We start from the raw sequence: 15,707 nt of genomic DNA, 5'->3' as shown, positions 1-15,707 counted from the left end.
ATATAGTTCTTGTGAATATACCTGGTAACGTTACAAGAAGTAATATACAATCACATCCTAGAAGGGTCAAGAAATGAGACGGCTTTCTGTGCCCAGTTTGCCATGGAAAACGACCTATAAGACGTAATTTCAAACTTATATATGTATAAGTATAACACCAGACGTGTTCTTGATTGGAATAATGTAGACAAATGAAATAAATAATGTAACTGGGGCACTGCATCGATTTAAGCTACACCCTTACATGGATTAGTCTACTCGGGATCCTATTAAGTATTATTGATTTTTCTACGTAATTTTAGTCTATAACCGTAAAGCCACAAAGGGGAATGACATGAAACATTTGTGTTAATTGTTACGGGCCTCAGCCTGGAAAAGACCAATTTTAAACAATTCTGTCTGTGCAGTAAAGAGAAATCTTGAGGATGCGTTTTTCGCAATCCCCATGACTCCTTGTAGTCTCTACCAGACTCCGGATCGCTGGAAAATCGTAGAAATGGAACAAATAGAGAGGAATATAACCGGTCAGGGAACAGCTCGCGATCCTCCGTAGATCGCGTGCTGTTCCCTGGCCGGTTATATTCCTCTGGCCAGCTTACTCCTCTATTTGTTCCATTTCTACGATTTTTCCAGCGATCCGGAGTCTGGTAGAGACTAGGCTCCTTGGCTAAAAAAAAAAAAATACACGTGTCCAAAGCGCACGTAGAACGCACTATTTGGTTAATCAGGCGACAAAGGCCGTCTTGCACTTTTACAAGGAATTTTTCACCGGACACCGGTCACAAGACACATTAAGAACGGTGAAAGTATCCTAGAATAATAACAGGGAAAACACCTGACAACTGAAAACACCCGAGAAATAAGAAACAACAGACAACAGAAAACACAAGAGTACAAGAAACAACAAGGCTCACCAACAGTGGCCGAAACCGGTGGCAGTTTCAAACACAGAAAAACGGAATGCCAAGCACCAGAGCACAAAGCAAACAGCAATCGACAACAAAACAACCAGCAGAAAAACAGGAGGATAAAAGTAACAAAGAACTAAACCAAGAAAACAACAAAAGCGAAAAGCAACACAAGAGAAAACCTCAAGAAACAGAAAACACACAACTCCAAGCAAAAACAGTACTGCAACAAAGTCCTTCCGAGACGAAGAAAACAGAAAACAACTAACAAAAAAGACAATCCCACAAACAACAGGAAACAATCACAACAAAGAAACAAGTCACCAAGCAAACGACAAACATTGTCAGAAGAAGAAGAGTTGTGCATCTGTGGTAACGACCACCCGGAAGGCGGCTGCTGGATCTGCTGTGACCAGTGCAACACATGGTGGCACGGCACATGCGCCAAATTCTCACCATCAACCGTTGCATATTTTGTAAAAAGTGGAGAAGAATATTACTGTGCATATTGCACCATACAAAACATCAACAAGTCGACAAAGCACATAAGAAAGAAAGATCCCTCACATGAAGACGTAAACACCCCAAAACAGACAATCAGAAGCAGAGAAGGGCTAGCTACTGATACCAAGCACAAACCAAACAAAGAAGAAACAAACGAAGATAAGAAGGAAGAAATAATCATCATTGACAATATATCAAATCCATCTTCATACAAGAACAGTGCAAAAATATTGGCGGAAATCTCCAGACACAAACCTGGAATCACACACAGCATTGACTTAGCCTACTCACTGCCGAGAGGAGGCATCGCCATACACTGCAGAGAAAGCAAAGCAGCCTCAGAGATACTGAAACCCTGGCCGGAGGGCGCTTTTGGTAACGCACATGAACAACTAAAAGTACATAAGGTACACAACATATACGGAAGAAGAGCAGTACTCAAGAACGTTCCAACTAACACCAACGAAGCAGCAATCGAGCAGAACATTTACGAACAAACAAGAGTAAAAGTAAAGGCACACAGATTCCACTACCACGACACAGGAAAGCCCTTGAAAGTGGTACGAATAGAAGCTGAGGAGGGGCAGCTGTCTGAGCTATTCACACAGAACATCAGAATCGAAAACGCATTGGTGAAAGTCGAAGCATACAAAACAAAAAGGCATACACCCATTAGATGCTATCAGTGCCACAAACTAGGCCACATTGCTAAAGAGTGTAAGGAAAGCGCTACATGCGCAAAGTGTGGGGGGAAAAAAGACCACACAAAAAGCTGCAGACCTAACTGTGTCAACTGCAAAGGCAACCACCCAGCAAACGACAGCAGGTGCAAGGCATTCATCAGCCTACAACAAAAGTTGGTTGACAGAGACCGTAGACAACACCAATAAGAGACACCAGAAATCCAGCAGTTAGCACTCTCCACAGAAGAGGCAAAACATACACCACGGTACAACTACCAACCACAACCGAAGAAAGAAGAAGCATGCTTAAGTGCCTTATAACGCTCATAGTGTGCCTAGTAACACTCACCGAGCAAACAGTACATTGTCAGACTTCAACAACACGAGACAAACTTGCCACAAGGATGAAGATAGCACAGATCAACATTAGATCAATTAATACCTCCGCCACATTGGTAGAAAAGATGTGCGAGAAAAAGAACATAGATGTATTGTGCTTGTCGGAAGTGTGGCACAAAGCCAAACAACCAACATGCCTCAAAACATGGACATGGACTCATAAGAACAGAACAGACAAAAGAGGTGGTGGAACAGCCATTGTCACAAGAGAGAACATAAAAGTAATGGAAGAGCCCATCCAACAAACAACACACGCCGACATAGTAGCACTAAACATCTACACAAAAGCGCTTAACTTCGTGATAGTGTCAGCGTACGTCCCACCAGAAGACAGATTAGCACTGCAGGAACTCTTGAGTATCGTCAACGAGCTCAACCAAAAGAAGAAGCACCTAGTCCTCTGCGGTGACCTCAACACAAAACATATAGCCTGGGGAAATAAAAAGAACAACAAACTAGGACAAATGCTGTATGAAGCTATGGAAACTGGCGACTTCCAAATCATGAATAACAACACACCAACCCGAGATGACAGTATTATAGACTTGACAATTGTAAACAAAAACACTACGAAGCATATGCAGAGCTGGAGAGTTGAACCAGAGGTGCAGTTACGAACAGACCACAATCTCATCACAATGAGCATAGGTTCTAAAGAAGAAACACAAAAACAACAGAAGTGGAACCTGAGAAACGTAGACTGGAAAGAATGGCAGGACAAAACCGACACGGTCTTCCAACAGTGGGTAGAGGAAACAGATTGGGCAACAGAGAAAGCAAACAGCAGAAGTGAAGAAGTCTACAACAGCTTCAAGGAAAACTTGCTGACATGTGCGGAAGAAGTGATAACGAAGAAAACTATAACACAACATAGCAAGGGCTACTGGAACAAAGCCTTGGATGTACAAATGCAAATCACAAAGACTGCACTAAGGAAGTTCAAGCGAAGAAGAGACAAAACCAATCTGACGAAATACCTACATGAGAAAGAGATCTTAACAAACATGGAAGAAGAAGCACGAAACACATACTGGAACGAACAGCTTAAAGATATGGACCCCAGAAAACCACAGAAATTCTGGAAAGCTATCAAAAACCAGCTAGGCAGAAGTTCCAGACCCACCATCCAACCTATAAGACAGAAAGATGGCACAATAGCCACAACTGATCAACAAATAGCACATGCAGTCACAACAGAGTATGCTCCAGGGGGTGTGGAAATCACAGGAGAACTTGCAACCTGGAAACAAAACATTACCCAAGCGGTGGAGATCTCCATAAAACATGAGAAACAAAGACTGCAAGATGATCACACATATGAAGAAGACACACATGAAGACACCCTCAACCTAGACCTTACCCTAGAAGAGGTGAAAGCCGCCATCAGAAAAATGGACGCAAGCAGCTCTCCTAGCCCCACAGAAGGAATACTACCAATTATGATCAAGTATGGGGGAGATGGCCTGACCATACCCTACAACACATGCTGAACCTAGTATGGGAAACTGGACAGATCCCTAAGGCAATGAAACAAGACAATAAAATACTCATTAAGAAACCTGGAAAAGACGACTACAACAAAGTAAGAAGCTACAGACCTATAACACTCTCGAGTGTGGTTGGAAAGCTAATGGAAAGAATAGTTGACAACAGACTAACGTGGTGGGCAGAAGCCAACCACATATTATCACCATACCAAGAGGCATACAGAAAACATCGTACAGCTACGCACGGAGTGCTAAGGCTAGTGCAACACATCGAAGAAGCCTGGAAGAATAATGAAACCACGGTTGCGGTGTTTGCCGACTATGAAGGATGTTTCGATCGCATATGGCAAGAAGGACTATTGTACAAACTAATAACAAAAGGGGTCAAGGGTAGGACACTCTGCTACCTAGAGAGTTTCCTGAGAGGTCGAGAAACCAGATTTAAAGTCAACACCATCACAACAGAACCGGAGATCAGTAAAGTAGGCATCCCACAGGGAGCTGTACTTTCTACCACCCTCTGTAATATCTACACAGCGGATGCCTACCATCAAACTGGACTAGACAACTTCCAATACGCTGATGATGGTGCAGCCTGGTGTAGTGGCGCAGACGTAAAAGAGGTATCAAAACAAGTAGAGACAAGTATCGATCACGTAATATCGACTTGGTGCCCTTTGTGGAACATGCGTATCGAAGAAAGCAAAACCAAAGCCATGGTTTTCTCTCCACCTCACATAGACCAGCCAACTGCTGACAGCCTTGAAGTAAACAACAAGAACATCGACATCATCCCAGAAGTCAAACTGGTAGGGATTACACTAGACGAGAAGCTGAACTTCCAAAGTCACATCTGCAACACCCAGACTAAAGCATACAAAGCCTTAAAAGCAATTAGCAAAGTAACCAATGCTAAGAAAAATCCCAACCAGGAGGCTCACCTCCAGCTGTACAGAGCAATGATCAGACCTATTCTCGAATACGGAACAGAATGTACACTCAGAGCAGGACAGAAGCACGACGCTGCGTACGCCCCCATACAGAGAAAAGCTCTCTTGGCTGCAACCGGTTGCAAGATCAGAACGAGTACAGACGCACTGGAAGTGCTGACTGGCATTATGCCTATTGACATACACCTAACATGCCGGCAAGCACAAGCCTACTTGAGAATGGCAACAAAACACACGGGGAACCCCATATATGATAAAATAGCACAAGAAAGATCCGAAGAGAAGATCGGCACAACCCTACATCTTCTCGAAACCAGGTTTAAAGAAATGAAGGGGGAGATAGAGGTCAGCACAGTAGACAAGGAATGCTACTACGACTCCAGGCTACCCCCTTTCTCAGTGGGCAGAATAACAGGATCTTTCCTTCCCACCACAACAAACCCTGCCAACAAGGAGGAAGCCAAAGAGAAAGTAAAGCAAATACTACACGAGATGAAGAAAACACCAACCACGGTAGTTTTCACAGATGGTTCATCCTTAGGAAACCCCGGTCCAACAGGGTGTGCTGCGGTCATCTACGAGCAGTGGGGAGTAACTGAACCTTACACAGTTAGAAAACCAGTAGCTGCAAAGTCCAACAACTACGAAGGAGAGTTGCAGGGGATCTACCTAGCACTGAACACCCTACACAGAAGTCAAAGCAAAAACAGAAGAATCCTCATACTCTGTGATTGTAAAGCGGCCCTTGAGAACGTCAGCTCGTTACAACAGGCAGAAGCTTACAACGATCTAGTGAATGCAGCAAGACAGAGGCTCTTTGAAATCCAACAGAAAGGACATAACATACAAATTGAATGGTGCCCAGGCCACATGGGGGTTGAAGGAAACGAGCTAGCAGACATGCAAGCTAAGCTAGCTGCAGAAGAAGCTAAACACACAGAGAACAACACGACATGGACTAAGCAACAAGCAATGAAGCACATAGAAGAACAAGCAGTAAAAAGATGGCAAAGAAGAAGAGAAAACCAAACAACTAGCAGCCACATGCAGAAAGCCAACACGAGTTTGAAGAAGAAATGCAGCACATGGGAGTCAAGAACGACTCAAATCTCTATAAACCAACTCGTGAGTGGACACACGGAGCTAAACGCCTACAAAAACTGGATTGACCCCACGGAGACACCAAACTGTGGCACATGCGGTACAAGGGAAAACATAGACCATTACATGTATGAATGCCCAAAATATGAGAACACCAGACAACATCTAATGAAAGAAATTGACAACATATATGAAGACTACGGAATCCCTCAACAAGAAAGAACGATGGATGTTGTATCCCTAGCAGGAATGCGAAGCGACCTGACGAACGAAGCAAACAAAAGGATGTATTTGGCGTTCACCAAATACATTGAAGACACGAGAAGGTTCGCCGAGCAGGTCTAGAACACCCCAAACACGCATATGCAAAGCACCAGTGTACAAGCACCAGCGAGGTCAACAAATCTAAGAGCACCCAGCAGAAGAAGCACCAAGAGACCATGTCTAGCGGAGAAGTAGACGTTAAACAAGGACATCAACAACAACAACAACAACATTGTGCCACCAAAAAAGCTATGATGAACAAGCTTTTCAGAATATAAAAGATATTCTATAGTTTAAGGGACAGCTAAAAACCTGGAACCAAAACTTAAAAGAATACCAGTCCTATGATTTGTGTGTTCTTTTCGTGGTCACAAATTCATCAGTCGCGTTTGTCCTGGGCACAACCTTTCAACTCAGATTAATACACTCTATAAAAGGGGATAACTAGATATATTTATATATAGCTATGAATTAAAGATAGAGATATAATAACCATTGAAATACTTCGATTAATTTTATTTAGTGTTTAAATTTTACTAAAAAACTGTCAATTGTCGTTTTTACTTGGAAAATTAACCAAATCCTACATAGACAGCTTCCCCCTACGTTTGGAATGCTCCGCGCTATGACATCACCCAACATGGCGTCTCGACAGAGCAGAGAAATGTCGTCCCAGCGGTCTAGCCTGCTTCGGCGGGGAATTCCTCCTCCCCTGTCCCTCCAGGCCCACCAGGGAGACACCGAGGGTCTCCAGAACCCCGCCACGGGGATGGACTCGCCCAGCCTGGGCAGCTCAGCGATGCTGCACGACCAGAGGAGGAGCGCGATGCTGTCGGACGCCGCGCGGGAGTTCTCCTCAGGTGACCCCGAGGGCCACGCGCTGTCCCCGATCGACCTGGCCTCCCACAGCCTTCCCCAGTTCTCCCCAACTATGGAGCACTCCATGGACATGGGGCAGACGTCGCTGTTCCCGTCCTTAGACAGCGTGACAAGGTTCGTGGGCTTGGAGCAGATGGAGGGACAGGGCGCGACCGAGGAGTCCGAAAAAATGGCACCTTCTTGGTCAGAACCGGAGAATCCTCAGCCGCCCGCGCCTGAAAAGTTGCAGGAGGTGAAGCCGACTGTAAAATCTTCTCCACGACATCCTACGAAGAAGAAGCAGACTGAGAGAGCGAGGACGCCGGCGAAGGAGGTCGTTAAGGTGAAAACAGAGCCAGTGAACGATCCTTATGCTTTTGAAGACGAGCCCACAACTGTGGAGAGCTTTAGTCCTAAAGTTGCAGTGGCTCCGCCCCCTGCCTCCCTCCCTCCCGCTATTCCTTACCCGTTCTCAGCCATGCTACAGAGCCACGACACGCAGCACTTCCAGCAGCCCATGCCGTCCGCATCGGTGGCACCGAAGAAGAAAAAGAAGAGCAGCGGCACCAAGCATACGCAACAGTACGACAACGAAAAGTACAAGAGGAAATACCAGCTGCTGAAAAGAACTGTGAAGAACATGGTGTTTGAGAATGCAGCACTCTGCGACGAGGTGTCGCAGATGGATGAACGCATCGCAAAGGCTAAAGAGGAGAGGAAGGCTTTGCTGAAGAGGTTGTTTCAGCATCAAGCCCTGACAGAAGTGGCCCAAATCTCCATGGTTTCCCCTCAGCACCCCTTGCCAGGTCATTCAAGTGTTCCTTCGCTTGGTAAACCTGCTTTGCTGGACACAGCCACACCTAGTACAGCCAAGGTGCCATCTAGTAGTAGCAGTGGTAAAGGCAAGGGAAAGGATACTGGCAAGGGAGCCAAAGGGAAAGAGAAAGACTCCACCAAACCAGCGGCAAGCAGTAGTGCAAAGAAGAAGAAGGACTCTGCGAAAAGGGTTGTGCGACCGATTCCACTCGACCCCACGGGAAGACCGATCTTCCCCGTGACCCTAGGAGAACTGACAGTGTACAGCTTGGGGGATGTTGTTGTGGACAGGGCAGACTTTCATAACGAGAAGTTCATCTGGCCTGTGGGTTTCTGTAGCACCCGTGTGTTCGCCAGCACCAGAAACCCACACCAGAGATGTCTGTACACGTGCAAGATTTCTGACGGCGGCGGCGGACCAAAGTTCGAGATATCACCTGAAGACGACCCAGAGTTAACCATAGTGGGTTCATCTGCAGACGAGTGCCACAGACAACTACTGAACGCTCTCACGGATATCCTGGGAAAGGATCCATTTAGCAAGGACGACATTTGTGGGTCAGACTTCTTTGGTTTCTCCAACCCCACCATTCAGAACCTGATCCAGAGCTGCCCTGGTGCGCGGAAGTGCACCAAGTACAAGTGGGTGAAGTTCGACGCCTGCCGGTCGAGTAAAACAGACACTGATGGAGAGGAAGAGGACCTCACTCTTAGTTTCACAGCCTTACAGAAGGCTTGGGGACTGAGGGGGGATGAGCAGTCCCCTGCAAGAGGCCACGGCACAATGGACCCTAACACTAGCTTGAGATCCCTGCTGACCTCAAATGTGCCACTAGTGACCATGGGGATAGCTGGGGGGATGCCGAGCATATCTGGCCATGATGGCATGTAGATACATGTACATATATTATTATATGTATATAAAAGCTGTATACTTGTAGCTGTACTACTAGTACTACTTGAAGTTACATGTATAATGCTAATATGACTTGTATCTTCTCGATGTGACTTGCAATCAAAACCAATGGGATTGCTAAATGTTATACAGTGAGTATCAATTATTGTATACATCATATTACCTTATTCCTTGTAAAGGCATATTTGAAACTGGCATACCCAATGTTACAGTGTAGTGTTATGATTGTGAACTTGAGACGAGTAGACCTATGTCAGATTCTGTGATGCTGTATGGCAGCAGTTTTTTGTGTCCCAGCGGGCATGAATAAACAATAAATCGTTGCTACATGAGTAAATTTGTTCTTTTGTAATCATTCCCTTTTGGGTTGTTGTCTCCTTTAGTCTTAGTTGAGAAGAGTCACACATTGAGCATGTTATTATTGAAGATTCCACATAATTTATTCATAACGTAAGCTTCTCCCTACTGCCTAGTCCCCAACAAATACAGATTTGTGCTAAAAGAGGCTTATCTATACAGTGCTCAGATTAAGTCATCAAGACCTGATCTACACCCCAGGTTGTGACTTGAAAACCTAAAAGCTAGCCTGACATCTGGCAGGTTTGGACGCCCAGTACTTGCAAGTATTTGTGGAGAGGACAAAAGAGACTACTAGTATGCTGCATTCCAGGCTAAAACCATTCATTCTGCGCTCAGTAGCTCCACTATCATCATCGTTGCCCTTATATTGACCCCGAGTTTGCCCTGTCATCCTTGTTTGGGCAGTCATAGCTGCATGTCAACAAATATGATAAAACACACTGCACATTGTTTTCACCTAAAGGTAGCCAGGCTTTTAATTTCTTTGACATTGAATTAGCCCCAAATGGCTAAAGCATGATGAAAGTGTTAACACTTTGCCTGTACATACATACATGTAAAAGCTGGCCTACTATGATATTAATACATCCCAGAATCATGATTGAGAATTTGCATTTAGAAATATATAAATATTTACAAATAGTAGTACATCATCATCATTCATTTAGTACAGGAAGACTTACATACTAAAATCTAAGTATTCAAAAATTATCTTTTTTTCTGATAAAATGCTGTATCTTCCATTGTACAAGTACATGTAGTATGATTTTCTTCATATGATGTATAAAAAACAACATGATTTACTTTATATTATAATTTTTTCTGCCAGTTTTGTATGCCTGACATCCCTGAGCCTAAAAAGTATCTCTATTGGGAGAAACCAATGGTAATCTAGCTTAAATGATATTTGTGTTGTTCTGTGAGGCTTCAGTCAGTGCCGAAGTACTTCTGCCCAAAGTGGACAGGAACGTGCGGGTGGATCTCTGACGTCAGGATGGTCATCTCAGGGTGTTCCTCTGTCACTGTCTGCAGAGCTGAGATACAAACAATCTCCGTTAGATTACTCCAAAACTGTTTTAATCAATAAAACACAATATAAATGTGATCAAAATGTGGTATGAGGTAAAACAGAGTCTATGACACCAGGAAAAGACACAATCTCTGTTAGATTTCTAAAAAATTGTTTGGAACAATAAAACATGATCAAATCGCAACTAAAACATGAGGTACAATAGACTCTATGGCACCTGGAAAAACATATTATTAAATATATCCAGTCAAACCTGGACTAGTGAACTACCTTCACATGTACACTTTAGGTGGTCCCTTAGACATTTTTTCCCACTGATGCAAGAGTCCTGTCCACATGAACCTGAGTGGTCTCCTTGGGTAATTCTAATTGTAAGTACATTTTGTATTTGCATCAAATTATTTCTGCTCAAACTTGTGTGCTTAAGGAGATTTCTCATCTTCCAAAAGATAATATTACACATTGAAATGGTATTTCCAAGTTTGAAGTGCCCTGTGTTTTAAAACTCACCATGTGGGGTCACAAACAGACTGAGAAGCAGGATGTTGCTCTCCTTCACCCCATGTTCCTTCAGCACCTGGACAGCCTGGATGGCGGTATTTCCCGAACCTGCAGGGGAAATAAAGCAAACTTAAGGTGAGGACTAGAAAGCACTGTGAAAAACATGTAACTATACAGGTTTTTCATTTGACATCATCTGTGCCATTTGGATTACAGGGTACGTCTGTTAACCAAACAAAGATAATACTGCTTAACTCAATTACCCGCCAACATGGTTGTCGTTGGATTGAAATTATAATTAGTATCATATAATGACGTCAATAAAAAGCTTGTATACACGTACATGCACATGCGTGATGCAAACAAACACACATGAAACAGACACACACACACACACACATTTTCCAGATCTACCAGAAAGCTAAGAAGAAAGCACAACATCATCTTTGAATCTTATAGTCATAACGTTACATCCATAAGCTGAATCCAAGACAAATCATAAAATGATCAATCGAATTTAAAAAAAAATCCTTTACAATATAACAGGAAAACAAACAGCATAGTTTACAAAAAATAATCTGCAGGGGGCCTACTCACCGCGCCCACCTTTGCATGGAGACAAGAAAAGAAACAAAGGAAATACAAAAAGATTACGTTAGACACATAGAAGTAAAGTGTATGTACAATATGAAAGAGTAGAATTGACAACATTTAAGCTAACTTAAAGTTTGAAGGTAAGGTAAAGTGCAAAAGTAGACAGAGTAGATGGAACTAAAATTCAATAGTAAACTAAACATACTTATAGAAATACAGGTAACTACAGAAAAATACTAACTTAATGTTACCTACCTACCTACAGTACCTAGTCCCTTGACCTCAAGGTTCTTGGGGGGGGGGGGGGGTACAAGGTAAGACATGAAGAAATTGTCTTAACTTAATGGTAACACCAACATAATGTTATATAACAGCCACTCTGCAGGGAGACTTACTGAGAATGGGGTACATGAGCAGCACTTTTCTGCCCTCTATGTCCTGAGGAAACTTGGCGTAGTAGACCTTCGCCTCTCGCGTGTCAGCCTCGCTCTGGATGAGGATCTTGCCTATCCTGATGGACCTGCAGCAGTCCCTCAGACCCTGCTCCATCGCCTCACCTGTACAAGAGGTGGTTAACTAGATCCGTCACTTTTTTTCGCAAGAAAAAACAATACCTTTAGGCTAGCCTGATTAAATCTTACTTATAGCAGCCCGCCAAACATCTGGCAGCCCCCTAGCGGGGAGGGGCCAGTTACAGCCCTGGACAGCAGAGTTTGTGTTACACAGACTACCTTTAGGCCTCACACACTAGTTTTGTACAACAGGTGGTTACACACATTTCACTTGTTTTGCACGAAAAAACAATGCCTGGCTTTAGGCCTAACACAGTATCCTCACCTGTACAACAGGTGGTTAACCAGACACTTCAGTTGGTTTTGCAAGAAAAAACAATGCCTTTAGGCCTGACACACTATCCTCACCTGTACAACAGGTGAATACAGACATTTCACTTGTATTTGCACGAAAAAAAAAATGCCTGGCTTTAGGCCTAACACAGTATCCTCACCTGTACAAAAGGTGGTCACAGACATTTCACTGGTTTTGTGAAAAAAAAATGCCTTTAGGCCTCACACACTTGTTTTGTCTAGTAAGACCAAATTGCATATTATATCAAAGACTGGACTGATGTTTGAAACACTTATTTACTAATTTAGGGAAGGATCCCTACTCTTCTGTACGAGTGAGGTGGATTTTTCTACCAAGCTCAAGGGGTGGTTCTTCTCAAGCAATAATGATAATGATGCATACATACATCAGAAGACATATTTCATTCACTCACCACTTCTCATGATGCTGACACCACAGTTGCCTTTCTCAAAAGTGATCCCATCATACCCGTAGCCTGTAGCATAAACATAAGATGGTTAACATGAAAATACACAGTTTTCCTCTCAACAAGTGACATGCCTTCTATGTTCATGTGGAATTGTGACATCTTTGCACTCTTCAGAATTAAACAATGATTGTCATTTCTAGCATGAAACAGCATTGAAACCTCATCAGTGTAAATAAGCATGCACGTCAAATTTCTGACTGTCAGACAGTACTGCAGCCTTCTTGATTTGATTTAATTTGATTAATTTGGCTGTATAGTGAGAAACACCGCCACAGCTGCCCAACTACCCGAAGGCTATTATCAAGGTCTAGCCTTGGTAACTGGACAATGTACAATTCAAATGAACAGTCACCAAGTCACTGACAATGCAAGTCTAATACCAGTGACCAACCTGTTGGTGTGGTAACTGACAATGGGGAATACGGCAGCTGGTTCAGACCTTCTTCAACAACTAGTCTGATCTGTGGGGGGCAAGAAAGGAACATTTTGTAAGACCGAGGGAATTGTCTATTGAAGGCATGTGTTGATGAAGGTAACAAAATACCCAAAGTACTGAAAATGCAGTTCTAAGCATTTGTGGTGGTCTTATGTTTCATAGTGATTGCTAAAATTTGTACGCCAAACGACTGTGAACTGTCTCTAAAGAATCCTTGTCCAGTTACTAGCAGGTGGCTGTCCATAAGGGCACCGTTCATGTGTGACTATAGCACTATCAGGGCTCGAAATACTTTTTTCTTCAAACCTGCACTAGTGCAGGTAACATTGAAATTACCTGCACCAAACAAATTTTACCTGCACCACTCTGAATTTAGGAAGTATGGATCATACTAAATTGCTGAGGAATCATTGCTATTTATTCTTTTATATACGTAATAGGTAGTAACTAACAGTGCAGCTGATAACCATCCACAGTCACCTGCATCATAGGACATTTGTGTATAAAACCCAGTATATGGACCAGTGCAGGTTAGGTGCAGGTAGACATCAGAAATACCTGCACAGCTCTAATTTTACCTGCACTAACCTGCATATGCAGGTGGTATTTCGAGCCTTGACTATGATAAACTCGAAACAACCATGCAAACACTCCATTTTCTTCCTACTTCTAAACTAAATCCCTGCAAACTTAAATGCATTTACAGCATTGATATCATTCTGAGGTAACAACACTTACCAGTCTGTCTGCACAAAACACAAAATCACTTCTCGATGTTTCACTGGAAGAGGGAGAAAAAAATTAATGCATTGAGGTACTGGTTCGAACTGGTGATGGCTTTAGATTTTAACTTAACCTCCCTTTTACCGGGTTCGCTTAAAAGGCTGGGCTGTCTACCAGGCCAGGCTACCTGGCCTGTCTACCTGGCCTGGCTATCACGTCAGGCTACTCAGATCCCCCCATTCATACCCCCATCATGTGGCACTCAGCCAAAATAGCTGATTGACAGGCATAGTAATTGCTAATTTTCAACCCTGCCAGTGTCCACTGTCTGGACCCTTCGGACTGGGAGGCCTTCCTTGCAGCTGTCAGGAACACATTCAAGTACTGTACCAGTACTGTGTTCGGTAAATGCTTTAGGGTGTTAGACCTAGAAAACAGAGGTCCTGGGTTCAAATCCTTTGACATGTCACAAAATCTGTTAACAGTACTTTCCCCACTCCAACTTGTACAAGGGGGTTGGAGAGATTATTGTCAGTGGAAGGAGAGGATTGGGCTCTGTCCTGGACACAAAAATTGTACAGTGGATAACAATCCACAGCCTCAAAAATGCTATGTGACTACTAAGATTGTATATGTCAACATGGCATACTAGCATAGAGAACAAGGAGGTACATGTAATTATACAGTACCCTCCTTAGTCAATACAAGTTTAGCTTTACAGTGAGCAAGTGATTTATGCTCTCCCTTCTTGTTGCACAAGCTGAGATATTTTCTGTTCTAGAAGATAGATATTCAATAAAGAAACAAATTTCTGTTGCTGGCAAGCCCATTCTTACACACACACACACACACACACATTTACACACCCACAAACACAGTGCTGGTACTTGTGTTCCTGACATGCTGCAAGCAAGGCCTCCCAGACACATTCCCAAAGGGCCCAGCCAGTGGTGGACAGGGCAACCTTGGGTCACTGGCACTAGCAGGGTTGGAGATCAGCAATTACTATGCCTGTCAATCAGCTATTTTGGCTGAGTGCCATATGATGGGGCTATGAATGGGGGGATCTGAGTAGCCTGACGTGATAGCCAGGCCAGGTAGACAGGCCAGGTAGCCTGGCCTGGTAGACAACCCAGCCTTTTAAGCGAACCCCCCTTTTACCTCCCAAACCTTTAACTTTTAACAGCTGGGTGGGAAAGTTGTATTAAGTCAAGTGCCTTTCTCATGGGCACAACAGTGGCATGTAATGGGATTCGAACCCAGTACCTCTGGGCTATGGGCCAAATACCCTAATCATTACGCCAACACGACAGATTTCAGGTGTTAAGGTAAATTTGGGCAACAAATTTTCATGTATGAGTCAGTTTGTTAGTTTGTTGGTGTGTTTGTGAATTGGAAACTCTTGAGAGTGGTTTATGATATGATTTCCATGACTTCAGAGGCTTTTAGTCACATGAACAATAGATAATATTTTTGTTATGTAAATGATTATCGTCTTCAAAACATCTAATATTGCTTGAATATGATAACAAAAGGGGGAGGGGCACTCACACATCCCTCAGCACAGTCTGTAACTCTCTCAGCTGCCCGGTGCTCTTCAGGACCTTGACGCTAGGGCCGAAGTCTGGACAGGCATTGTTAGATGTTATGGTCGCCATAACGCCAAGCAGATCGTCATAAATCAAGGTATGGCATCCGTGAAATCATCACAAAAATTTCATCACAACTTCTGAAACACCAGCCTCAGCACAGCACCGTGACCTGATATTTATGCGCTAGGATTTCACCACCAAAAAAGTAAATCCCCCAAAAGGTGCATTTGTACTCTTGTGATTAGTTTG

At 43.5% G+C, this 15,707-nt stretch overlaps 3 protein-coding genes across 4 annotated transcripts; 2 read left to right on the top strand and 1 right to left on the bottom strand.

Annotated features, from left to right (window-relative positions):
* The first annotated feature begins 4,667 nt into the window (after nt 1-4,667).
* LOC118422282 lies at nt 4,668-6,377 on the top strand. Its single transcript, XM_035829801.1, has one exon. It carries the CDS (start codon nt 4,668-4,670, stop codon nt 6,375-6,377), a length of 1,710 nt encoding a protein of 569 aa, XP_035685694.1.
* Nucleotides 6,378-6,901: 524 nt separating this feature from the next.
* LOC118422692 (transforming growth factor beta regulator 1-like) lies at nt 6,902-9,223 on the top strand. Its single transcript, XM_035830390.1, has one exon. The coding sequence runs from the start codon at nt 6,910-6,912 to the stop codon at nt 8,860-8,862; it is 1,953 nt and encodes a 650-aa protein (XP_035686283.1). The 5' UTR covers nt 6,902-6,909; the 3' UTR covers nt 8,863-9,223.
* Nucleotides 9,224-9,694: 471 nt separating this feature from the next.
* On the bottom strand, nt 9,695-15,650 carry LOC118422694 (uracil phosphoribosyltransferase homolog). Of its 2 annotated transcripts, XM_035830392.1 has the most exons (8): nt 15,418-15,650; nt 13,882-13,924; nt 13,099-13,168; nt 12,651-12,713; nt 11,767-11,928; nt 11,375-11,383; nt 10,787-10,885; nt 9,695-10,280 (listed from the first exon to the last, which is right to left on the bottom strand). In XM_035830392.1, exons 1-8 carry the CDS (start codon nt 15,522-15,524, stop codon nt 10,174-10,176), a joined length of 660 nt encoding a protein of 219 aa, XP_035686285.1. In that variant the 5' UTR covers nt 15,525-15,650; the 3' UTR covers nt 9,695-10,173. The 2 variants fall into 2 exon arrangements, with proteins under 2 accessions (XP_035686285.1, XP_035686286.1); XM_035830393.1 differs by lacking the exon at nt 11,375-11,383 and having other exon boundaries at nt 15,418-15,647.
* Between the last annotated feature and the right edge of the window lie 57 nt (nt 15,651-15,707).

Source organism: Branchiostoma floridae, chromosome 9, assembly GCF_000003815.2.
Source record: "Branchiostoma floridae strain S238N-H82 chromosome 9, Bfl_VNyyK, whole genome shotgun sequence".
Taxonomy (NCBI): Eukaryota; Metazoa; Chordata; class Leptocardii; order Amphioxiformes; family Branchiostomatidae; genus Branchiostoma; species Branchiostoma floridae.
Note: the sequence above shows the minus strand (reverse complement) of the source record. Positions and strands in the feature narration are given on the sequence as shown.